The 25,828-nt window shown below is 39.3% G+C and overlaps 1 protein-coding gene and 1 long non-coding RNA gene across 5 annotated transcripts; one reads left to right on the top strand and one right to left on the bottom strand.

Annotated features, from left to right (window-relative positions):
- Positions 1–6,283: 6,283 nt before the first annotated feature.
- On the bottom strand, positions 6,284–12,250 carry LOC102077695 (uncharacterized). 4 transcript variants are annotated; one of them, XM_025903091.1, is made up of 17 exons: positions 11,626–12,250; positions 11,120–11,198; positions 10,793–10,910; positions 10,628–10,696; positions 10,091–10,465; positions 9,862–9,963; positions 9,389–9,621; positions 9,118–9,296; positions 8,929–9,022; positions 8,518–8,694; positions 8,305–8,422; positions 8,139–8,230; positions 7,888–8,002; positions 7,419–7,520; positions 7,059–7,226; positions 6,778–6,933; positions 6,284–6,546 (listed from the first exon to the last, which is right to left on the bottom strand). In XM_025903091.1, the coding sequence occupies exons 2-17, from the start codon at positions 11,189–11,191 to the stop codon at positions 6,332–6,334; spliced, it is 2,385 nt and encodes a 794-aa protein (XP_025758876.1). In that variant the 5' UTR covers positions 11,192–11,198; positions 11,626–12,250; the 3' UTR covers positions 6,284–6,331. The 4 variants fall into 4 exon arrangements, with proteins under 4 accessions (XP_025758876.1, XP_025758874.1, XP_025758883.1 ...); XM_025903089.1 differs by lacking the exon at positions 11,626–12,250 and adding an exon at positions 11,473–11,563; XM_025903098.1 differs by lacking the exon at positions 11,626–12,250 and adding an exon at positions 11,365–11,562.
- A 7,114-nt stretch (positions 12,251–19,364) lies between these two features.
- Positions 19,365–22,815, top strand: LOC109198433 (uncharacterized). The gene is made up of 5 exons (XR_002059229.2): positions 19,365–19,548; positions 20,507–20,563; positions 20,661–20,708; positions 21,720–21,812; positions 21,947–22,815. It is a non-coding gene; the product is annotated as an uncharacterized LOC109198433 (long non-coding RNA).
- The last annotated feature ends 3,013 nt before the right edge of the window (positions 22,816–25,828 follow it).

Raw genomic sequence — 25,828 nt, 5'->3', positions numbered from 1 at the left:
ACGAAGTAAGAAACTAACAAGACAGGTATATACACATAAAAGAGCATAAATAAAAAAGTTATTCATATCAGAATAACATCATCACATTAAAGACATCAAACCACGAAAAACTTGTTAAAAACTATTTTTATTTAAGCTACTTCTGAATTTTAATTTAATCGGCTATTAACTGAGAGACAAAACATTTCAAGATGGATTTTATCATACATTTACAGGTTTGGTCACCATAAATACTTTTTAACTATCTACAACAATAAAACAGCAAAGATGTGAAACTTAAACATCAATTTGCTTACATGAAAGACTGGCTGCATATGTTTTTCTCTGTTGTTCTTGCAGGTTTCAAAACTACATGCCCTGGGCTACCAGCCTATTCTGTTTCTTGGACAGTTTGACCGTAAGGGCCGTATAGTAGGGGACGTGATCACTCAGATCGAACCAGCGGAAGGTGCTGCACGTGACATCCTCATGAAGATGAGGAAGCTTTATGAACACCTTCTGAGAAGTAAGATATGCTTTGTCCATTATCTGTAACCAGGTGTCCTTATCAGGTAGCCTATCCTCATAGGTACACCCTAGATAAGAAAGCAGATCATCACGGGGTACACAGAGACAAACAAGATGGTTAGGATGAGGATAGTTAACAGTCACCAGCTATTCTATTCTACTCTACTCTACTCTACTCTATTCTGTCCTATTCTATTCTATTATTCAGCCAAGGTTCAGACCAGTAACCGTCTTGCTGTGAGGTGACAGCTGCCCTACATGTCCTGTTGCTAACATGAAAATAGTGTTATATATGCCTTATTACCTCCCCATGTGGCGTTCACATCACCAAAGCTAGCCATACTGAACCTCTGGTGTTACCCACCTGAACAATTTTGTATGTGTGTGTGTGTATAGTATGGTCTTTCACACTCATGTATATACAAATGTAATTTTAAAAATCTTCACGAAAACCAGACCTGATAATTCTCTTCGAGACTTTCTAGTATAACAAATGTTATATAATGTTACCAATATGAACACCAAGATTCTTAAATAACTTATATACTTCTTAAGAGGTTACCTGATTACCTTCCTTAGGTAGTTAGCATCACCATTGTACAAAACTCTTAAGTCACAGTACTAGCTTTAAGTGTCAAATATTATGCACTACAAATTCAGGTAAGTAGTGTCATCAGAGGAAAAAATTCATTAGCTATCTGGATTTATAGTCACACTCATTAATTTATTAATGTACAATGTAGAAAAGCACTACAGATGTCACACTACCCGGGAGGGAACTTGTACTGAATGATTTGGGTCAGTGAGTATGTGAGATGACTTATTTGATGCCAATATTTACAAGTTGTAACTTTAGTAAAAAATTAACTGAAAACATGCAAATCACTACTTATTATGTGTTTATGTGTACTGTACATTTTTTCAACCCATTTTAATGAATATTTAATATTTAAAATTTTGCAGAATTACAAGCTTCACCTCCTGCTGAAAGTTCTACACCAGCAGCTGGACCATCCTCTGCTGACAATGTGGATGCTGGACCAGTCCCAGACCCAGAGGCTCTAAACGAGGAATTTATTCTTCATTTAGAGCCTGTACCAACATCTTCCCTCTGTCAGCCTCCTGCATCTTCCTCTCCGTCTCTGCTTCCTCCTGCATCTTCCTCTCCGTCTCTGCTTCCTCCTGCATCTTCCTCTCCGTCTCTACTTCCTCCTGCATCCTCCTCTCCATCTCTGCTTCCTCCTGCATCTTCCTCTCTGTCTCTGCTTCCTCCTGCATCTTCCTCTCCGTCTCTGCTTCCTCCTGCATTTTCCTCTCCGTCTCTGCTTCCTCCTGCATCTTCCTCTCCGTCTCTACTTCCTCCTGCATCCTCCTCTCCATCTCTGCTTCCTCCTGCATCTTCCTCTCCATCTCTGCTTCCTCCTGCATCTTCCTCTCCATCTCTGCTTCCTCCTGCATCTTCCTCTCTGTCTCTGCTTCCTCCTGCATCTTCCTCTCCGTCTCTGCTTCCTCCTGCATCCTCCTCTCCATCTCCACATCCTGCATCTCCCTCAGTTTCTACGGTGTACACCTCTAATCTCCCAATCAAAAAAAGGACAAGGAAAGGTTAGACGTTATGGTATTGTAAATGTACGAAACACATGACAGGTTCGTTAAGTTTGTTAAGATTTCTTTTTCTTAATGTTTGCATTATCTCCAGTTTTACAGACCTCATGTAAATATTTCATTTGTTATTTTTCAGAATGCCGAAAACACCGTACGCAGAAAATTTTCAAATATGAAGAGATAGTAGACAGGAGAGTTGTAAATGTAAGTAATTTAGCCTGCTGTTGTGCAGATTTGTTTGCATCTTTGGACTTCCCGGATTTGAACTGTGCCTGACTGACTATCCATAAGCTTTTGTGTTTGATGAATCTACATTAATTCAGCCATTGAGTCTGTATTTTGCTCCAAATAGGACATTAAATAAGAACATACCATCTGATATGACCTGGTCATGCTGCCTTCCTGGTGTTTACGTTCTTTAAAGTCCTCCTGACATCATGCTCAGAAGGAGTGATTGATGTGGAGGTGCTCCTTCCCATTCAGTAACATCTGCTTCAGTTAGTTTTTGCTTGTGAGCCACAATATAAGCAGTGTTGCTTTGCTGACATGCACTCGATGCTGGCAGTACAAGCATTGTAGTGGTTCTTATGTTTTTGTAAACTAATTGTATAATATATTGAGCCATTCAATAGTACATAAATGTTTATAAGCTCCTTTTTGTATGCAACTTGCATGTCTTTCTTAATTAACTGTTTGTTTAAATCATGTTTTTCAGGAAAAAGAAGAAGTTAAAGTCAAGTGGAAGCCCTGCTTAACATGGTATGTAGTAACAACGGGAACAGACATTCATATTGTTGATAAATAGTTATCACCTCAATTTGAATTCATGTATTTGGACTAAAGTAAATTGAGAGCTTTTAGCAATCAAGCTGCTCTTCTGTGAGGAGCTTGATAGCAGTCCACCTCCAAAGTCCATTATGAGTTTTGGAGGTGGACATGGTCAACACTTTTAAGAGTAGGCATAAGACTTTACTTCTTTATAGAGCTTATAGTTAGGGCTGGTTCAGGTCAGCCTTTAGTTATGCTGTCATAGGACCAGACTGCTGGGGGTTAGTGTCCCCCCCCCCTCTCTGTCTGTCTCTTTCAGGGTTATGCAGGCTCAGTATTGGTTGAAGATGCAGTCACGTCTCCTTTTACTAAAAACTCTCCCCCTCTCCCTCACCATCTGTAAACGTACATGTCTCAGTAATGCAGTTCATGCATGTTACTAACTAAACTTCTTCCCTGGAGTTTCTGTGCTCTCTCATCCAGCAGGTTCCGATGGATCGTGGCTGCTGCTGTGGTCCTGCTTGACATCTACTCCATATATTATTACTCTCTGACTTGATTTGATTAATTTATATTACAATGAAGGTGTATAAAGTATGACATGAATATAGAAGATATTTCATCCTAAAAAATTGTCATATGTCACAACCTAAATTATCCTATTTTGTGTGTGGTTGTGGTTGTTGTTTGTTATGTTTTTCTCCTGACAGTGGCAAAGTGTGGGATGACACATGGGAACCGGCGCAGTTTTACACACAGTAAACCAGGCACCACAGGTCGCAGAGATGGCACAGTTCACAGTTTGTAGTTCAGCATAAAAGTTCAAAATAAAATATTTTCTATACATTTCAACCAGTGCCAGTCTCTGTTTCACTCTCTAAGTGGCTTTTGTACCTAACACATTCATGAATCTGATCGATCAATAATATCTTCTCTGCACTCAATATCTCATAGTTTTACATATCAGCCAACATTATTGTCTACATTCTCATAAATATAGAAGTGACTTGCTTATTATAACATATTACAAGTTAAAGTAAATAACACCTACTGTGTATGGGAGCATAAAGCAAAGTTAACTGCACCAGTACCAGCTTCAGAACATATTGTATATTATATGTTTCTACCTTTTGCAATATGTCATGTTTAGATGCAGTGACAATTGCACATTTGGAGTTGTGGTCATATGTGGTTTTTATATACAGGGTAGTAGAAAAGAAATTGACATTTTTTGCTATTTTTCTTGTTTGTTTGCAAATTATTATTGTGTACATATTACATATGTAACATTATTGTTAATATTATTATTAGATATCAAAGATACAATTTGATTAAGGGTTTTCCTGTCATAATTTCAATAAAAATGCAATTACACAAGTAAACAATAGGATCAAAATAAACTTTTAAAAAGTCTATTGATCTATTGAAAATGCTGATTTTCAAAACATTCTAGAGGAAAATAGAGATAAAATAATCTGAATAGTAACAGTGATCTTGGATGATGATGGAGGCTTGAATGGATTATTCTGTTTCAATCAATAGGTTTGTATCTATGACAATAATTTGATAAGTTTAACAGGTTGGTTTAGGCCTGGCAATACAGCAAATATTCACAAACTTTGGTTTTTGACGAATGTTTATCTTTTTGGGGATGAAGCTATCTGGCAAAATGATACAACCCTTTTAACCTCATCTTTATGTCTATCATGTGGCTATGATACTGGATTTTGGTTTGATGCATATGCAGGTTACAGCTGGGGAATGGCAGTATGTTGTGGGTTGATTTGGCATGTTCAACCATTGTTACACCAAACTTACTTATAACATGATAAAGGCCTCTTAGTCAGTGTCATGGATTTTCTATACTTTTGGGGACACAGGGCCAAAGTCTGAGGCAATAAGTCAGATCAAAGAAGGCAATGATTCTAAAATGGGAGTTTTACTTATGTCATTATATATATATCCAGGAATATGTGTATGAGGATAGTTGTCATGAAATCAATATTAAATCAAAGTATTACTTAATTACCACAGCTGACACAAGTTCTCCATAGCTGCCTGCTGTCTCAGGATCTGTCTCCAAAAAGGACCAGGGAGCGCTAACATGTTATGTTCTAAACTGATGCAGAAAATGCACATTAAAGATAATATAAACTTACTGAGTGAAGTAATATCAAGAGGATTCCTTTAGCTCCTATTGGGTTGGTTCCTTGATCAATGCAATACAGAATCATTAATCTGGTTTTATGTAATGTCCTTAAAACATGGCAAAATGAGGCTCACTAGTCTGTGTGGCCTCCACATGCCTGTATGACCTCCCTACAACACCTGGGCATGCTCCTGATGAAGTGGCAGATGCTCTCCTGAGGGATCTCCTCCCAGACTCCTGGACATTTTGTGCTGCAGTTGGTGGATGGAGCGAGACATGATGTCCCAGATGTCCTCAATTGGATTCAGGTCTGGGGAATGGGTGGGCCAGTCCACAGCATCAATGCCTTCGTCTTGCAGGAACTGCTGACACACTCCAGCCATATGAGGTCTAGCATTGTCTTGCATTAGGAGGCACCCGGGGCCAACCGCACCAGCATATGGTCTCACAAGGGGTCTGAGCATCTCATCTCAGTACCTAATGGCAGTCAGGCTACCTCTGCCGAACACATGGAGGGCTGTGCGGTCCCCAAAGAGATGCCACCCCACACCAAAACTGACCCACTGCCAAACCGACATGCTGGAGGATGTTGCAGGCAGCAGAAGGTTCTTCACGGCGTCTCCAGACTCTGTCCCAAGTGCTCAGTGTGAACCCGCTTTCATCTGTGAGGAGCACAGGGCAGGAGTCGGGCCCTCATACCACCCTCTTGGAGTCCGTTTCTGACCGTTTGAGCAGACGTGCACATTTGTGGCCTGCTGGAGGTCATTTTGCACGGCTCTGGCCTTTCTTTCCTACCCCACAGTACCTTCCCTTACCATTTGTTTCCTACTCTTTTACTTCTTTGATGACGGTTGTCTTTCTAGATAAGCAATTTCATTTGCTCTGGGGCGAGTCAGTGGCTCGGGTGCATTCGGGGACCGTCAGTTCACCAGTGTGCTGGCATGCTTAACACACACACACACACACACACACAGCTACAGCAAACATATCAATTGTACTTGCTGATTTCTTCGACAAAACACTCAACAAAAAATTTACTTGTGAGTGTGCTGCCTCGTGCTTTTAAATTTTGTGATAATTTGAGCAGCCCAGAAAGCATCCCATAAATTAAATTATGTTAGTCTATCTGAACATGTACACTAGTCATTAAATTACATGGGAAAGCATGATTATGGGTAAACAACTGCACCAAGGAAATTCCATTTTTCTCCTCAAAATGTAAAATGTCTGTTGAAAAATCACATTAAACAGAGATGTGATTAACTTTTTATTTTACCAAAAATAACATCAAGGATGACACAATCAGTCTTCATCAGAAGTGCTCAAATCACTCTCAGTGGCATCGTCTGGAATGTCTTCCTCCTCCTCCGAGTCCATTTCCAGGAGTGGTTGGTGGCTGAGGATTCTCTTGTACATGTCCTTTACTTTGAGCATTTCAGCTTTCAGTTCACTTTGTTTTTTTAAAACCAGGCTACAGAGTCCCTTCTGTGCATCCTCCGACATGCCAACAAGGGAGGCTGTAAAAAGAACAAAACAAATAAATATGAGTGAAGTAAAAAAAACAAAAAAAACCCCCTCACCTCATAAACACAAGGAATTAGGATCCTGTAATTAAACTTTTTTTTTAAAGGGAGAAGGCAGTGTTAGCTAGCAATCTAGATATAGGTAAAAGATCCAGTAAGACTTTAGCATCTGCTCTTATTTTCAATTGATTCGTCAAAAAATGAATAAATAAATAAAGTGCTTACAGTCTGAGGAGATTGTCCCCAACACCACAGATCGCATTCGCAACACTGTCCAGTGATGCCACATCTCCCTGCAAAGGATCATCTCCTCCTCTCTCAGGCGCCTCACAGCCATCACCTTCTCAAAGACCTTTCTCTTTGTCTGGAGGTCAGCAGCAGCTACAGTTTAACAACATCAGATGGGAAAACATAGTAGCACGTTATGACTCAAGAACCAAACATTCAACTACTGCTCAGATACTGGGAGTTTGTTTAAAAAGGATATTTATAAATCAAGAGCTTACGTTCACTTGTGCTCTGCCAGGGCCAAATATCGGTCTGGATGAGGGCATCACTGGATACGATTTGCTTTGTTGGTTCAGCAAGCTTGTTGTAGTCGTCAACAGCAGCCGCCAAGCGTTTCTTCTCAACTAAGATGACCTTGCGAATTCTGTGTCGGCTCTTGTTGCTATCTGTAAATGATCATAAAAAATTCACACCTTCACATAATGTATATATTTACATTTTAATCTACACTCATCAATTTGTTTGCTAGAACACGCATCACATCCAGATTAAACAAACCTGGATCTGATTTTATTCTGTTTACAAAGTAGCTGTACAAATTAAGTATCAAACGGTCCATTTCAAAGAAACTGGGACACCATTTTGTCTGTAAAGACTTTGTGTTCGCACTCTGATGATGACGACAAGCTCCTCTATTCGTGCCTGCAACGCTCCAAGGCTGCCATCAGTTTGATCAGTTTCTAAGTGAGAGGAATATTAATCAGAATACAGGATGAGTAACAGTCACCAAACTACAGTGGACTCTGTAATCACTGACTTGATGATATTCATTATAAGACATCTGTAGCCTTCATGTGCTGCATTATCATTAGATAACAAGTATGTCGGTGTTCAGGTTTATAAAACCAACTAGTACGACATCATTTCAACCCAGGTTCAATCCAATTTGATGAAACGCAACAACTCTGCCATAAATTCTGCTTTTACAAAACTTATTTTTCATTGTTTGTTGACACTGTCAGAAAGATATTAACTCTACCTTAAGTTCTTTAATGAGGCCATGGTGGGTCCTATTGTTATACATGAGTGCATTATATTGAGACTCACCTTCAGCCCATTTCTGCACATCGGCCACCCATTGCTGCAGTGTGTCGTCATCCACACCCAGCTCATTTTTGGTCGCATTCAGGCTCTCCACTTGTTCTCTAAGGATCCTTATGATCTAAGAATACATTAATAAATGTCATTCACATTGATGTTTTTAGAGTACAGGTGTTTCCCCCCCCATTACCACACACATTAAAATGGTTTTTGAAAAAACAAAAAAAAAAAAACAAAAACAAAAAAAAAAAAATCACCTTTAGATATCTCTGGCTCAAAGTGCGGCCCAGTTGTTCCACTTTCCTTTTGTTCCAACCCAAAGCCAGGAGGGTCAGCATGTCTGTTCGCCCTGCATTTCAATTAGTATACAAATAAGAATTAATGAGCAAGATACTGAGTGGAATCTCACACACGAACACATACCTGCTTTAGACATGTACTTCGTTGTGATGGCCGCCCTAGACAGGAAACGGTTTACTTGTTCCACCTCTTCTCCAACTGTTGAACCGGCCCCATCCTGAAACGCACCTCCCCATTTGATCTATAGAAAGGAGGTCACAATACATGACTGCTGAATTCATTCAACCTTATAACAAAATGTCTCAAACTAATCCAAAACTACAAGCTGCAGTATACCTCGCATTTCCAAGTGTGAGCCTTTGCATGCATGACGGAGAGAAAAGGACGCATTGACAAGAGGTTCCTCAGCTCAGGGCACTGCTGAGCCACCTTGGTTAAATAGGGGAAATATTTACAGGCCACATCGGAGCAAAGGAACGTAATATGTCCTGGGACGTTAGCTGCCAACTTCCTCTGGAGAAAAAGGGGGTAAGCAAATAAAATAAAGCAAATAAAGTATACATTAAGATAAAGTAAAGTAAATAGTATTACGACAACACCAAGAGAAAAATAAAATAAATATCCACCCATCCATATATGTATACACACACACACACACACACACACACGTATGTGTATATGGTTATGGCATTAACGTCATTTTAACAAGATTAACGCTAACAGCACTAATATATATGTGTATCTTACATGACTTGTGTGTCTCTGGATGTATTTCACAAACTCAGCAACGTCCTCATCTTTTTCAATGAAGACACCTTCAAAGTTCGCCTGCTCTGAAGTGCTGAACAAACACAGTGACAGTTGTTTGAAAAGAAACATTAAAATACATTTTTCTACAAATCCATATTTGATTTATGTACACAATGCATAACGCACCTTGCATTAGATTGAAAGCGATAAAGCTTACGGTTTCCATCAACTGAGACGGCAAGCATGTCTGGAGTGCAGGCAGGGCAGCTAAAGCATGGCTCCTTGCACATCCTGTCCACCTCAAACTTTACAGCACTCCACTCCAAGAAACTTTTACTGAAGGCATCAGCTGATATTCGGCCAGTCTTTTACATAGAGGGCATACAACAGAATATTCAAGGACAGTCATCATAAACATTGATTTGCACAATTTCCTTAAACAAATTTAGAAACTCACCCTTCCAAAATGGGCTGTTCTTTCATCCAGCATTTTGACAAATGCCTTAAGTGACATACCTGGTGCAGCCTTCTTAATGTCATAGAAAGACTGAAAGACATCCATTGAAAACAGGGTGCAGAAATTTAAGGTGCCAGGCCAATATCCACTACCCAGGATGTCCTTAACTGAGGGGGACCACATTAGGCCACAGCTGGTGCATCTCACCACTGGCAGTGCAAGGTTATAACGGCCTTTAGAAAGGATAAGGATAAATTCAGTCATGGCTCAAACCATTCATTTTTTTCATGTTGTGAAGATTTCATGTTGTTTTCAAATTGATCTGGTAAATCCAAATGACCTTTGACAGGTGCCCACATACATACATACTGCGGGCCGAGGGCAATTCAAACCAAGATAGCAATGCACAATTTGCAATTAAACCTCCAAACACATCTATTGTGTATGTAGTGTGTGACAAAAGGGCAACTTACCATTTATGGTTACAAGAGCCACAACTGAGCCGGGTGAAACCTCAACGTTACCTGCTGGGCAGTCACACACATGGTCTGGCCTTTGGACAGGCAACAGCCGAACTAACATTAAAACACACAATATATATATATAAAAAGAATTGGAAATTAACTGATACACAATAAATATACAATAACAGCACCCACTCATAGTACATAGCAAGAAACGCATAAGACTTAAAAACCGTACCTATTGGCTTGTGAAACTCTGATGAAGGCTGCAAAAACCCTCCTGTTACTGCCTCTCTGTTGTGCAGGACAAAGCGTGTGTGAACTGCAATATCACAGTCAGCACAAAGGAATGGAAGAGGAAGGCAGTCCAGACACCTCACAACTACTTGTTTGCCACACTGACACACACGGTGTGACTGTGGATCCAGAGTAGCTAACATATTGTCTATAAGACAAGGCCTGGCCTCTTTCCACTTTTGCGAGGACACCATATTTCTAATCGCCCAGTGAGTAGCAGCTGACTCAGATGACGTCTCACAAGTCATGGCTGCGTCCTCTTCTCCATCCTCCAACAACTGAAGGAGCTCCTGACGGAGCACCTCAGTTCCATACACTAACAGAAAAAAAATAAAGAAAGGAAGAATCTCTTCCACATAGTGAAAAACACCCTAGGCAGTATGTTTCTTAGGACTGCACAAAAGCCCTGCCTAACTCAACTATAACAACAAATATAAAAGTAAACAGAAATCACAATATATACAAGAAGGTAAAGTACCTTTTGTTGGGTTGACACTGGTAACATAACTAGTTTCTTCACGTGGACATTGATGCTGATCTCTGGACACTGGGGGGGGGAAAGAGATTGAAGAATATTTAATTACTGAAATTCTTTGGTGAAAACAAGTTGTGAGATAAAACCAATGGTTGTGTGAACACTGACCACGTGGCATGCAAGTAGTACTTCGACTGGTTGATGGTCTTTGAGGAATAAAATCTCCCTGTCTGTCACGTTTTTTCCAGCGCACTGGTCTTGGCTGAGGTTCACTCTGTGCATCATTCTATGCAATTAACAAGGAACAAAGGGAACACCTAAAATACAGTCTATGATTAAAGCAAAGATTATCAAACATCTTAAGTTAACCAACTTAATTTGACATAAACTTGTATATACACATATATAAAAATTTATTTAAAAAAATTAATAAAATAAAATTAAAATAAAATAAAATAAAATTAATAAAAATTAATAATATAACGTTTACTTTACCTGCATATCTTGAAGGAGTTCGTCAGCAGCCTGAAGCTCTTCCTCCAGCTCGGGATCCTCTGAATCACTCATTTTCAAGCTAAAGAGGAAAGAGATTTTGCAGAACTCAGTGACATAAACACATAACTAACGCAACTCAAATGATTTTCAGTCTTGGTGCTCCGGTTAACGTTAGCAATTAACGTTAGCATCAGCCGTTTATAACGAGCTAGCAGAACTCTTAGCGCAAAAACTGCTTTACGCACCATGTGAGGGTATTTTGCAACACACAAGTCCTTTAACGTCTGTAATAGATTTAATCCATCGTTTGATTAAATGGCTAATGCTGCAGTAGCCACGTGTAGGTAGGTTACCTAGCAAGCATGCTGACGGTAGCTGTAGCCATTTTTAAATGCATTAAATCGTTTCCGAGATCAGTCACCTCTGTTTGTTTGAAGCTTTTACGAAAAACAAACTTTGAAACACACTTCAAGGTATTACTTTAAATATATGTATTTTTTACATACCTGCATTAGAATCAATCAGTTCCGCCTCATTTTCTTATTCTTATAAACGGGTCTCTCCGTTCTCCCATCATCCTTTGCTTACACCGGTTGCGTCTGATTGGTTGGAGCCGAGCGCATCCAAAACTAACAGGAGTGGTGAATTAATCTATAAATGTGTTTTACGTGTGAAATGAAAATAATAAACCTAACAAAGGATTATGTACGTTAAATCTGCGCACTTTCAGATCGTGAATCACTTTGGAAAACACTGTGTGATGGCCACAACATGAAGCGATTTTATTGTTGAATTATCAGTGATACTCTCATGTTTTTTTGTTGAGAAATGTTAACGATGTCATTAAAAGAAAGCATTAAATTCGGGAGAAAAACCCGTTCGCGGAGAGGGTCCCCGGTTCTATAGTTAGATTGTGCTTCACGGCGTCATGTTTCGCCGTGACGGGGTTATTATTGGAGTAAATAGATGGCTGGAGCCTCTGCTTGAAGCGTCTCTGATCGCCGCGAGCGGGATCATATTGGAATGAATTGACAACCCACAGCGTCACATAAAAACGTGGAAGGGTACCTTTAGCGTCAGCATGAGAAGTTAAGGGACGTGACAAATCGTCAGTATTTTACGCGTCGGGAGTGAGAACGGGTTGAGAAGGGAGCCGGAGATCAACAGACAGATTGGTGCTGTGGCTGCAGCGATGCGGACGCTGTACCGGTCTGTTGTGGTGAAGAGAGAGCTGAGTGTAAAAGCGAAACTCTCAATTTACCGGTCAATCTACGTCCCTACCCTCACCTATGGTCATGAGCTGTGCAAATGGGCTTCCTCTGAAAGGGTGGCTGGCCTTCTCCCTTATAGATAGGGTGAGAAGTTCGGCCATTTGGGAGGGGCTCAGAGTAGAGCCGCTGCTCCTCCACATCGAAAGGAGCCAGTTGAGGTGGTTCAGGCATCTGACAAGGATGCCTCTTGGGCGCCTCCTGGGCGAGGTATTACAGGCATGTCCCACCGGGAGGAGGCCCCGGGGCAGACCCAGGACACGCTGGAGGGATTATATATAAAATGTCACACAAATTATTTGTGCCACTATAAAAAATAATTTCTGTCCACTATGAAGGAGAACATCACAGCCTGATACCTGCAGGCTTGACAACAGGTATCAGGCTTGTATCATGAGGTAGACACTCCTCCTGTTTTCTACCTGGAGACACTGTAATCTGCCTTTGGTGGCTTTTTGGCTTTTTGGCAGCAACTGTGAAGCAGTAGCTTCATTGTTCTGACACACAACACAAAACCATTCACTACACTACACACTAACTGTCACAGCTGGGGCGGCAGTCGTGTGCTTGAATGAATGAGGATCCAAGATGCAGATGGCAGTGGAAATGCGAGTGGAGCTTTATTTACAGTGAAAAATAACAAAGGTGAGGGCAGAGCTGAACATAAACCTAAACTGGGTAAAACTAACAAACAAACCAGATAACATAATGACACCGAGAGATATACAGAGATGGCCGATAAAGAAGGCTGGGCAGAGAGACGCGGAGAAACACTGAATTAACACAGAGAATTCACTAGGAAACACAGACGACGCGACGAGGAGCACAGGCAGACACACAGTATAAATAAACACATCAGGTAATGGCACACAGGAGGGGACACAGCTGGAACTAATGGACATAATGAGACACAGACCTACAAAGTAAAGCAGGAAACACACGGACTATTTTACAACACAAACGCGGGGACCCAAACGGAGCACAGAGGGAAGACACAGGTAGGGATAATAAACATGACGACCAAACCCAAAGAACTAATACAAAATCAGAATAAACTAGAAAATGATAATAATTAACTTAAAGCGCTGGGTCACCGACCCAGGACCACGACACTAACTACACAAGACAACACACTAACTGCACACTCCAAACATGCGAAACGTCACAAATCTTCCACATCTCAATATTCTCTCTCACTCGCTTTTCCGCTCTCTCTCTATTGCCATCCATCCATCCACCCATTTTCTTCCGCTTTACCTGGAGTCGGGTCGCGGGGGCAGCAGCCCAAGCTGAGAAGCCCAGGCCTCCCTCTCCCCCATCCGGGGGAACACCAAGGCGCTCCCAGGCCAGCAGAGAGATTTAATGCAGAACACCTGATTGTTCTGTAAATAGTTTGAAATGGTTATTAAAAAAAAGGTAAATGGCTGCAAATAACTTTGGTGTTTGCAAAACTTGTGCATAGGATTTTAAAATTTACCATTTATATTTGCATTTAAAGTTATGAAATGCGATTCATTAAACGTGTGTGGCTGTTACAGTAAAAAAATGTAACTTTTTCTACTCGGATGTTAGGTTTTTGGTCTGATTTTAGATCAGTTGTGTTAATACAGTATGTCAAAATGAAAACATAACTGTAAATTCAGACATGTGAGGTTGTGCTGAAAAGAATGATACCAAACAAGGCCAAGGAAATAGTTTCTGTAGAGGTAAAATCAAAAGTAGTTGAAAACTGCCAATTATACCCTGGACCCAAGAGGCTCCGGTGGCACTTGTATTTTCTGGAATTAATTTTGAAGGCCTGGACAGCAGGTCTCAACGGAATGTTATAATTAAAGGGCTAGAGTAATCTTTAAGCGTTATTTGCACTAATAAACAGGACTAGTCAGATTTTTACCTTTACTGTTTCACAAAAGGTTAAAAAGCGATCATCCACAATTTAGACTTTAATTGCAGGATATTTTATTAAAGCAATTTTGCAAGAGCAAAGCAAAATCAAATGATAACAATCACAAAAAATAATCAAATTACATGTATCATATTTATCTACTTAACTTACTCTGAGCTAATGCTGATTTTGTTCTTATCTTCATTGGAGGAAGATTGAAGAAAGAATGAGCATTCCTGGATTCATAGATGCACTTATTGATGATAATCACAGAAAGGAAAGCAGCATTCTCTGGGCTTTTAGTAGAAGTACGATGTAACCCAAAATTCTTCTGAATTAACCATCTAACACAGCAAAAATGAGCAGAGAGGACAGCCAAAAATATACAACCAGTTTGCAGAGGTCGTCTTTTACAGCCCACTTTTATACCACCTCTAACACATAACCTCACCTCTGGGGACATATAGACATATTATTAACATCTAATCACCTGATGTCCATCGACAAATTACCATCCTCTCTCTGACTTTCATGATCTAACACACAGTTTAAAGTTTAAAATGACTTCATTATATTTTCTTCATTATTCTAAACACAGAAATTCTAACATATTTAAACATTTGATAACACAGGAATATAATTCATTTAATTTTGATTCATTCATTGTTTAATTCATTCATTAGATTTGTCTTTAGCAAATTCTCACTTGAACGTTCATTTTAACATAATCCATTTTAAAGTCAAATACAGCAGAATATTTCTTTTACTTTTTTAAAAACTTTCTGGCCCATTGAAAACCATTATAAATGCTATTTTTCATTGCACGATTATTATAACTTAATGCAGTCCTCTAAGTGACGGTGACACTTTGGAGTCCGGGCCTTAAAATTGTTTTTTTTTTTATTATTTGTCCACCAGGTGGCGCCATTGTTTCACATTTAACACCTGCAGGAAAATCCCACATTTACAGCAGTGTCTTTCTGTTCAAATGATAAGTGTGGGTCACTGTCAGTGTTGGATAATGGCATGTGTTTCTTAAAAAAAATAAAGGTGTGTGTCTAACCTCAGAAAAGAGTGTGCGTCTAACTTCAAAAGTTTTTTCTCCTTTGAAGGCCACACTGCAGTACAAACAAATCAAATATAAAACCAAGAATCGAAAACCAAATTAGTTTTGTTTGCAAGCTCGGGTTGTTTATGCAGCTGCACTAAAGCTGTGGTTATAAGTATGAGCTGTAGCGCGGGAGTAGTCATTTTCACAATGGCAAGGTACTATAGCACTGAGGAGGTTTTGGAAATGGTGCTGGACCCTGATCGCGAGGATGGCTCCGCGTCTTCATCTGAAGATAATGGGGATGAAGCAGGAAATGTATCGGAGGTGGGAACGGAGGAGCTGGAGTCCAGTTCATCTGGAGGAGTGTCGTCGGACAATGAGAGCGGAGAGAGAGATGAAGAGCCAGCAGAGTGGACGTCTAAGAACAGAAGAATTATGTGGGCTCCCACAAATGCCGAGATGTTCCGTTATGTCCCAGCAGCCTAGGGACTTATCCCGGGACCCACACAGTATGCCTGTGTTGGTATAACTTTAATGTGGTAATATGCTTTTGTGTGTATGATTTGGCACCCTCTTGTGGCCACAGTTGGTACTTGGGAAGTTGTTATGCCCAGCTAGTTTACTACAAGTGCTCAGTGGAGGTGAAACCTTTGCCCACGCATGCCTGTAAGTTTCCATTACGTACTATAACCTTAACTATCTGATTTGTGATGCATGTGTAATGTGAGTATACTGAGTTACTATTTCAGCTGTGTGGTCATTACTCATTTGTAAAGCTACTTGTGTGCTAGCGACTGTATATTAGCATGTGTTTGCTAACTTGCTATGATCACTAATGCTAGTTAACTGAAGGTGATGTTTATGTTTAATTCAGGCAACCTTGAGATTTATGTTTTTGCTGGTTGTCATGAAAACTAAGTTTCAATTAGTACATTATGTATGCTCAGTGAATGAGAAGGTAATTATCTGTTTTGTGTTTATTTAGTTTTACAAAAAGAAAAGAGAAAGGAGAGACAATGAAAATGGATAAGGGATACCATGTATGAGAAGCCGTAGTAACATGGCATGTAAACTGGAGATGCAGTTCGAAGTAAAGAAGAATCTCAGTTCAAAGCATTCTCTTCTTCTCATTCTGTTCACTGTCTGTCGAACTGGATAAGCTAAATCACGCCCACATCTAGTGAGGACAGAACAATGCCACTGCCTGAATTAGCGACCTAAAGTCCAGCTTTGTGCTGTTTCTCACAGATGAAATGGTGCTGCACATTGCGTCAATGACAAATCTACAAAGAAGATGCACGATCGAAGAATGGAGAGACGTGGACACAGATGAAATAAGGGCTTATGTGGGACTGCTGATCTTGTCCGGTGTGTACTATTCAAGAAATGAGTTATTGCGCAGCCTCTTTAGTGAGAAAACCGGACGGCTGATTTTTCGGGCCACTATGTCGGTAAAAAGCTTTCTTCACATCACCAGGGTGTTGTGCTTCGATGATAAACTTTCCCGACCCCAATGCCGTGGTGACAAACTGGTTCCAATACGCAAAGTCTGGGACATGTGGGTGCACCGCCTCAAGATGCTATTCTGCCCGGACAGAGACGTGTGTGTGGACGAGCAACTTGTGCCTTTCAAAGGCAGGTACGGATTTAGGCAGTACATGCCAAAAAAGCCTGCTAAGTATGGCCTGAAGGTTTGGGCACTATGCGATGTCAAGACGTCATACACCTGGAAAGTGCAAGTCTACACAGGCAAAGCAGCTGGCAAACAGGCGGAAGTCAACCAGGGGATGAGGGTGGTCCTGGAGATGACAGATGGGCTCCAGGGACACGCCGTCACTTGCGACAATTTTTCCATCTCCTTTCCTCTGGCAGATGAGCTACTAAAGAGAAAAATGGCCCTGGTTGGCACAATTCGAAAAAATAAGCCAGAGTTTCTGTCAATTTTGCTCCAGACAAGAGGGAGAGAGGTGCACTCCTCCATCTTCGCCTTCACAAAGACGCACACCCTGGTGTCTTACATCAACCTGGACGCAGGACAAACGTCCTCCTGCTGAGCACAAAGCACCAGAATCCATCCATAACCGATGATGCCAAGAGAAAGCCAAAAATAATAACAGAGTTCAACAAATGTAAAGGAGGTGTCGACAACTTTGATAAGGTAGGTGTCATTACCCATCAGTTACGCACACATTTATTCATTCAGCACGGTGGCCATTGGCCCTATTCCACCACCTCCTTGATGTCTCCCTCTACAATGGCTACGTCTTGTGGAATGAAATTGACCCATCATGGCAGCAGGCCAAATCACACAAGAGGAGGCTGTACATTGAGGAGGTGGGAGAGATGTTAGTCCAACCACAGATAGCGAAGAGAGGCTACCTTCACCGCTCATCACTCGCAGCAGATTTGGTGAGAAGTGCGCACGGTGCTGCTGCTGCTGCAGGCCCCTCTTCAGGCACTAAAACGAAAAGCAGGAGGCAATGCGAGTTTTGCTCCAACAAAAGCAGAAGAGTTGTGACCACCTGCTGCCAATGTGGAAAAGTCACATGCCAAGACCACAGTCTTTCCATCTGCAGCATCTGCTCCACCTGAGCAGGACTGTCATGAACCCACCATTAAATCTTAGCAATCACCTAAAGCAAATGTACAATCACTCAAAAACACCTCCTAACACCCCGGCAAACAGTCTACACTCCATCACTTGAATATATGAAATAAAACCACCAGATAAGTGCAACAATCTGAAAAGCAAACAATACAATTAAAGTCTACCTGTGGCTGGAATGAGGCATGACGTGACCAAAATTCTCCATTTGCTGACATTTCCTTTTTATTTCACTTGGTTGCTGTTACAATACACCTCGGCTGCAACGTCCCAGCTGCCAGCCAGACACACTCACAACAAACAACAACCACACAACAGGACCCTACATGTGCAAGATAGCAGGCCTAAGTTTGCTTTAATCACTATTTTCATTCTTTTTCACTTGCAGCTCAGTTACATTTAGGAACTAAAACTACAAGCAGACACTGTCACAACCTCTGCAACTGACCAACTGAGGACAAACCAACTATGCTAAACAGGTCCTGCTTGCATGGCAGTGAATGTTGTGAAGAAAGCTACCTTTGGGGGTTTTTTTCTTTTTAAAAAATGTATTTAGTTTTAAAAACACAAAAGTTCCACTGCAGCAATTGCCCTGATAACTACAGATAAAGCACGGATGATATAACTGTGATGGTGTAGAAGGCTCTTTGCTTTGATTGGTCAACCTGTCTCTTTTCTCCACCTGCGTCCCCTGGCCCTGGACGAATCAGAACACAGAGAACAGCGAGCCTGCAGAAAGATTCGACTGTTATTGATAAAATCAAAACACATAACAATTGTATGGAGAGTTCATTATGCTTAACTACAGATCCAAATCTCAGTCCAAAACAAACCCTTTATGAGGCAACCTAGTAAATAAATAAAAAAAAAACAATAAAAAAAATTCAGATTCAAAGTTTGAATAAAACATGAAGTAAGTAAACACCAAATCAGAGTGTAATTAGTTCAGACTTCACTTTATTCCATCAGAGAAACAACAAAGTAAAGTTGGAACTGTTAATAAAGAGTGAAAAAACAGTAAGCCAAATTTTATTGTAAATGCTCTTTTAGACTGAGCACTGAGTAATACTGACTCATTTCTATATGACTTGCTGTGCTGCTATTTTTACTTTCATCCGTATTGATAAGTAAGATGAAATCTCACATGCTATGACAAACTTCGCATGGTCTGGTAATGTCTTCATGTACAGCACAATACAGAAACAAGCAACATGTCACTCTGCAACCAACATGAAATGACACACTGCAAAACACAACAATACCCCTGGGCTTCCCACACTCTAAGAAATGACACACTGATGTTGTTAGCATTATGTAAATGTTTTATGTTAAAACTAATGCCACCAATTGATTTTTAACTTTAAACACAAGTTTGTTGTTTTGAATTTAATTAACAACACAATATTTCAATACAAAAAAATTCAGTAAATTAAATCCAACGTAAAAAGTTCATTTAAAATGAAGAGCACTTTAATTTAAAGAGGATTGTCCTAATAGGCTCTCCGTACTTCTGAGTTTGCACATGTGCAGTGTGGAAGTTTGATCATCCGCCATTTTCAACTGAGACTTGCATGTGCTTAGTATCCTGGATAGAATCCATCGCCATCTGAGGATTATTTGGTAAGTACAACAATTTAAGGATGACAAATTTGATTAATGTATACTAACTGATAAACATCTGACAATTTCGGGAATACTTTTGCATTTTTTTTAAACAAATGATGCCTGGTAAATTTTTTAACACTCTAGCTTAGCGCTCCCCAACCCGCTGCCTCGGACCGGTACCGGTCCGTGAGTCGTTTGGTAACGGACCATGAGAGTTGAGGCTCAGGTGTGAAATGTATGGTTTTCAGGGTTTTTATCGGTTTTCAGCGTTATTTTGTTATCGTTTTTATCGTTTTTATCGTTAACTCGGTTTTCCTGGGTCTTTTCATGTGTGTTATGAATAAATCTTCTTTTTTCAGTACCGGTACTAGTTTTATTTTGTTGTATTTATCTGCGACACCTTAAAGGCCGGTCCGTGAAAATATTGTCAGCAATAAACCGGTCCGTGGCGCAAAAAAAGTTGGGGACCGCTGCTCTAGCTTGTATACCTCTCTCACGTGTTAGAAGTATGAAGACATTTAACAAATATTGCTGAACCAGCTTCGGTGTAATTTTCCAAAATCTTTTGCGATTCCTGTTAAGGTGAGACTTGCCTACTAAGACTGATAGTTTTAAAATTACTCCCAACATCTACCGCACCTGCTGCCTGACATCAGTAATGACCGCCGGGAGCGCCAGCGATCCTGTAGTTTGAAGAATGAAATGTATGTATAGTGTGTTTTAGAAACATGGATCAATTAAGTTCCTACATTGTTTGAAAGAATTCGACTCCATGTTGATTTCTGGTTTAGTGTCAAACTCAGGGATTTGAGCGATTAACACTTTGATTTGTAAAGTATAAGACATGCGTTCATCTGTTGTCATTGAAGTGCAGAATAATGTGTAATACTGTTATATATAATGCATTTAACTCCTTGTATCAGTTTCCATTGCTCATCAAAGTAACAATTTGTGTGTTCCCTTTTCATTTTAGGTTGGTTAGCTAGTTCTGTCTCTCAATAGATGCAACAAAAGTGGCTCAGATGTGGTTGTAAGTATTTGAGGTATCAATGGAACATGTACAAAATAAACAAATCTATGCTCTTTAAAAAAAAAATCAGTTATAACAAACTTCATTTTTTTTCTAGGTTTTAAATGTGGAAGTGCAGACAGTGTGCTGAAAGTGTTTTGACAAGGTACCAATTACTAAAGCATTACAGATTAAAGCATGGCCATTATGGTCAAAGACACTCATATCCATGCACATACTATGAATGCCCTTGTTCATTTAAAACATGGAATGCTCTCAAAACACATTTGAGTCGATGTCATATTGATTTTTCAAGTAGATCAGGAGAAACAGTTATCTTTACATGCTCCTTGTGTCCTGGAAGCGAACTGATATCAGTTAAAGAGTATTTCTCCCATATAAACAACTATCTTAAGTGTTTTGAGACAGTCACTTGTATCTTTCAAAACTGTTCATTTCAAACTAATATATATGGTACTTTCAAATCGCATAAGAATAGAAAACATGGAAATTGCACAGAAAAAGACTTTAAACCTGAAGTTTTGAAAGGGTTTGTAAATGAAGATCAGCTATCTGAGGAACACTTAACAGATGATAGAGAAAATCACTCTAACTCCAGTGGTCCTAGTTTTGTTGAAGCTGAAAATGAGAACTTGCAGGAAACCATAATTAGGAAATTTGCTGCTGTCTTGCTCAAATTAGAGATTTTTTCACATGTACCCAGCTCTGCCATTGATGAATTGTTGGAAGAATTACACTTCATTTTTACTTCCGCTGTAGTGCCCATTTCAAACACAACCGCTGTTGAGGTATTCAGGAGGCACGAAGTTCAGGCTGACTTTCAAATAATTAATGAAGTTAACCTTGCCATTAATGCAAATAATCCTGTGGTGAAAGCTATAGCGAAGGGTGGTCCGCTTTCCACCTCATTTAAACGTAAACAATATTATAAAGAATATTTTGAAGTTGTGGAACCTGTTGAGTATAAACTTGAAGCATATTCCAATAAGACTTTTCAGTATGTTCCCCTGCGGAAGTCTTTACATCAGTTACTTTGCCGTAAAGATATAATTGATAAGCTGGATTATGTGTTAATATTTTTGACTTTGTTTTGTAAAGAGGTTGAAAGGAACCAAAATAGGAAACTTCCCTCATATTGAGTTCTTATCTCCACCAGAATCCCAGCGTTGATGTTCGACGGGAATGCATTCTGAAAGCTGTCTGTGTCTACTTAAATGAAAAGCCAGATGACCTGTTCAAGGAATTCTTAGTAAGTTAAAAAAGGAAAACGATCAGTTATTTTCCTTTTTTTAAAATTTGGGATAGGAAATGGAAGGTGGACTTACTTGTCCATATGTATATGTATGCAGTTAACTTATATTTTTCTTTTCTTTTTATTTAAAGGATGTGGATCTTGGTGCAAGCAGAGAAACGGAGCAGCTGACTTTGGGAATCTATGTTGTCAGACATGAAGGAGCAGACTCTGCAGATACACCTGAGGACATTGGTGTCATCATAGAAGGATGCACTGTGCTGCAAGCTCTTAGTGATGTGGCAAAGGGGTGTGCCCTCCTGCTTGGACTAATCTACAGTCTAAATCTGAGCTACCCAAAGCACCTGAAATACACATTTGAATTTCTTCAGAAGGTGCTGATGGAGTTGGATGGGAACAACCTATCCATGAAGGTGCAGGTTCTGAAAAACAAACTGCTTGAGTGAAACAGCCTGCACTGAACTATAGAGGACACTGAACTTTAAGGTTCTCGAACCCTTCTCCTTGCACTTCATAAACTGTTCCGTTTGAATTGCCGCACAAACTTCTGCAAGCCTTTCACTTTTCTGCGTTCTTTGTTCTTGAACCTTTACCAACATCCAACTACACTGAAAAAGACTGCTCCTAACTTTGGACTTCAGTTTAAGTTTTGAAGCAAAGGTTATTTTTCTAAATATGGACAAAAATGACACTAAAGTAATTTCTACCTGCTGTTTGTAGGGCTGTATTGTGGGATTTTCATTGTAGCCCAGTTTAAAATAAGTCATGTTAATGTTAAAAATGTTGGAATCACAACACTTTCCAGTTTTAATCATTTCGGTTTAGCATGACATTCTGTATCTTGTCTTTCTGCACTTATAATGCACTTGAATATATGTAAAGATTGTTTATGAAAAAAGATCTAAAAGCATTTGAATTACTCAAAGTGTTTACACACAAGTTTTACACAAAGTATTATTAAAGTTAGGTTAACTGAACAAACTTGTGTTCGATTTATTTAATTTACAAACTTAGAGTATCTCTCCAAAAGTTGATTCTGTTCATCTGAACGTAGCGTTTTGTGGGAGAAACGTTTCGTCACTCATCCAAGTGACTTCTTCAGTCTCAGCTGACTGCAGGTTTCCCCAAACCTTATAACCGTTTCTCCCACAAAACGCTACGTCCAGATGAACAGATTCAACTTTTGGAGATTTACTTTCCTGGATGATTGAGAATGCATCAAGACGTTAAATAGAGTAAGTTGCAATTCTGTTAAAGTGATTTAATCCTATAGTTTCAGTAGAGCATGTTTTTGGTGCGTAGATTTATCAGATGTACTTAAAATTTCTTGTTCAAATTAAATGTATCATACATTTTACATTTCACTAACCCAGTTGTGTGGAACCGGTTGACATAACTGGGTGGAGTAAATACAACATGTTATTTCTTTAAGTAGAGCTTGTTTTGGTTGAGTAGGTTTTATTTAGTCCTCTCAATTTAAGTCAACAAGGTTAGTTAGATCAACATTATGATATTCAGCTAATACAACATGATTCTTTTGATTTGCATTTAATTATCCAAATGTTATCAGATATACTTAAAATTTCTTGTTCAAATTAAATGTATCATACATTTTATATTTCACTAACCCACTTGTGTGGAACAGGTTGACATAACTGGGTGGAGTAAATACAACATTTTATTTCTTAGAGTGCATATTGACAGGAGCACAGGCAAGTTTTCTTCACTTGCCCCCAGAGGCCAGAATCACCCTGGCATAGACTTCACTGTGGACTGCTGGAGGGCTTTGGAAAATGTGAAGAAGGGCTTTTTTTAACTTTTAACTGTGAGGGATCTTTTTTAATAGGTTTACAGCTTTTCCTCCTGATAAAGACCTCCACACAGCCATTTAATTATTTTTTAAATTCAAGTAATAGATTAAAACGTAACAGTAAAGATCCTGTTTTTCATTGTCTATTATAGAAATTTCAGCTAAACATAAAAACTAAAAATTTGTCAGTGAACAAAAACCTTATGTTATATAAATGCGGCACAGTCTGTATTAAGATGTCAATTAATGGCAGCATGTTTCAGCGATCCTAGACTGCCCCTTGCTGCACAACATAATAAAACACTGCAAGATTTTCTCCCAGGGAGATCCAAGCATGCGTCATACAGTTTGACACCAAACACATATAGGTTTTATTTTATTGGTATTAAAAATACAAAACTATGAAATATATATTTTTTGTTTTGGGCTTTATGATTTCAAAAGTAAAAATGAAAAAAAAAATGCACTTGATGGTGGAGAGAAATTTTTCAATACAAAGCAAGTCACAGTTCAGATGTGTGTACACAAAAGCACTTTTATAGATAAGAAGCAGTGATGTGGATACTTTACAGATGCTAATGCTGATGCAGAGTTTTGGTAAAATATTTCCAAAAGTCAAAATGACTGTTTCATGTTTTCATTTCTTGAAGCTGTCCCAGCACATGATGGCTTTTAGAAACTTAAAAATAAAACACTCAGAATGAATGAAGTACATTAGTGTCTTTCTATTTTCTTTCATGCTTCTTGGCATCATTGTCGGTATTGTTTCCTGTATCATGAAAGTTACATTTACATGTGGGTGAATTTGTTGGTGCAACTCTGATTTTCCCACAGTGAAGAAGTCCCACCAGCAGCAGCAGCAGAACCACCATCATGATGGTGAACACGGTCCGTAAGATGAGGTAAATATGACATCCAGGCTCTGAGGAGGGGTCTGTCTCAGTTTCTGTGTGATTGCCTGCATAGATGATAAGAATTAATAAGCTGCATTCACCTTGGTTAATTACGTAATTAATTAATATCTACATTTCATACAGGCACAGGCCTCAACAATCGCTAAAACCTGCAGTTCCTTTATTGCCCACTTGAGTTGTTCAAAGGTGAATAAACCCCCACAGACTGCCAAACTGTTAAAATGCCCAATGAATGGCCAACTAAAGAAATATTTTCATGGGGTTGAATAAAAACATTGTTTCTAACTTTCTTTAGGGTTTCTTTCTCATGGTGAGATCAACTCTGGTTTACTATCCATGGTGTTTTTTGTGGTTTTTGACGTCTGATCTGAAGAGAAAATTGTGTAAGGAGTGGTGTGCCCGAGTCTATGTGTGAATGACTGCAGAGATAATAGAACTTAATTAATTAGCTGCGTTACCCTTTGTTAGTTACTTAACGTTGTGCAATTCTGGTAAATTCAAGGACTGAAAAATTGCCAGAAACTGCATTTCATCTAATGTCATTTTGAATTAAGTAAATCAATACCCAAAGACTAGAATGTTAAAATGCCCAGCTAATGAACAACTACACAAACATGTCAATAGGCAAGTACAAAGCACTCTTTTGGTCTATTTTCACCTTTTATACATCATATTTAAATATAAATTATGCATCAAATTAAATATTGATTAATTAAATTAATGATTGACAAAATAATTATTTAACATTTAAAATCTATACAATTATGTGCAAAATAATAGCAGTCTAATATAACTAATGGTTTTGGCAGAAATGATGATACAATATGGGAACAAATTCATGGCCAATCACCAGACTTAACAGACATGACATGCATGCTAATTTGGGGTAATTGACTCATTCAATGAAAGGGGTGTGTTCAACCTAATAGCAGTGTGGAGTTCAGTTAGGGAGGTCTTTCAATCTGTGAAGAAAGGGGTCTCAATCATGGCCCTTACTTAAAACAGGAAGGCAGCAGATGTTGTACTTGCTGGTTTTAGCCTTTGCTCAATGAGTAAATGGGTCATTCCAGGCACTGCACTAAGAGAGAAAGAACTTTGACCAAAAAGTTGATTGGAGAGGGGAAAACACACAATGAAGTGCACAAAATAATTGGCTGCACAGCGAAAAAGATCATAGAATAGATCATAGAATAACAAGGATGGCAAAGAAGCATCCAATGATCAGCTCCAGAGAGATCAAAGAAGATCTCTGTTTATCTGTTAGTACTTCGACAATCAGAAGATGCCTA

This window comes from Oreochromis niloticus, linkage group LG3 (assembly GCF_001858045.2).
Source record: "Oreochromis niloticus isolate F11D_XX linkage group LG3, O_niloticus_UMD_NMBU, whole genome shotgun sequence".
Classification (NCBI taxonomy): domain Eukaryota; kingdom Metazoa; phylum Chordata; class Actinopteri; order Cichliformes; family Cichlidae; genus Oreochromis; species Oreochromis niloticus.
This window is presented reverse-complemented; position numbering and strand designations above follow the sequence as displayed.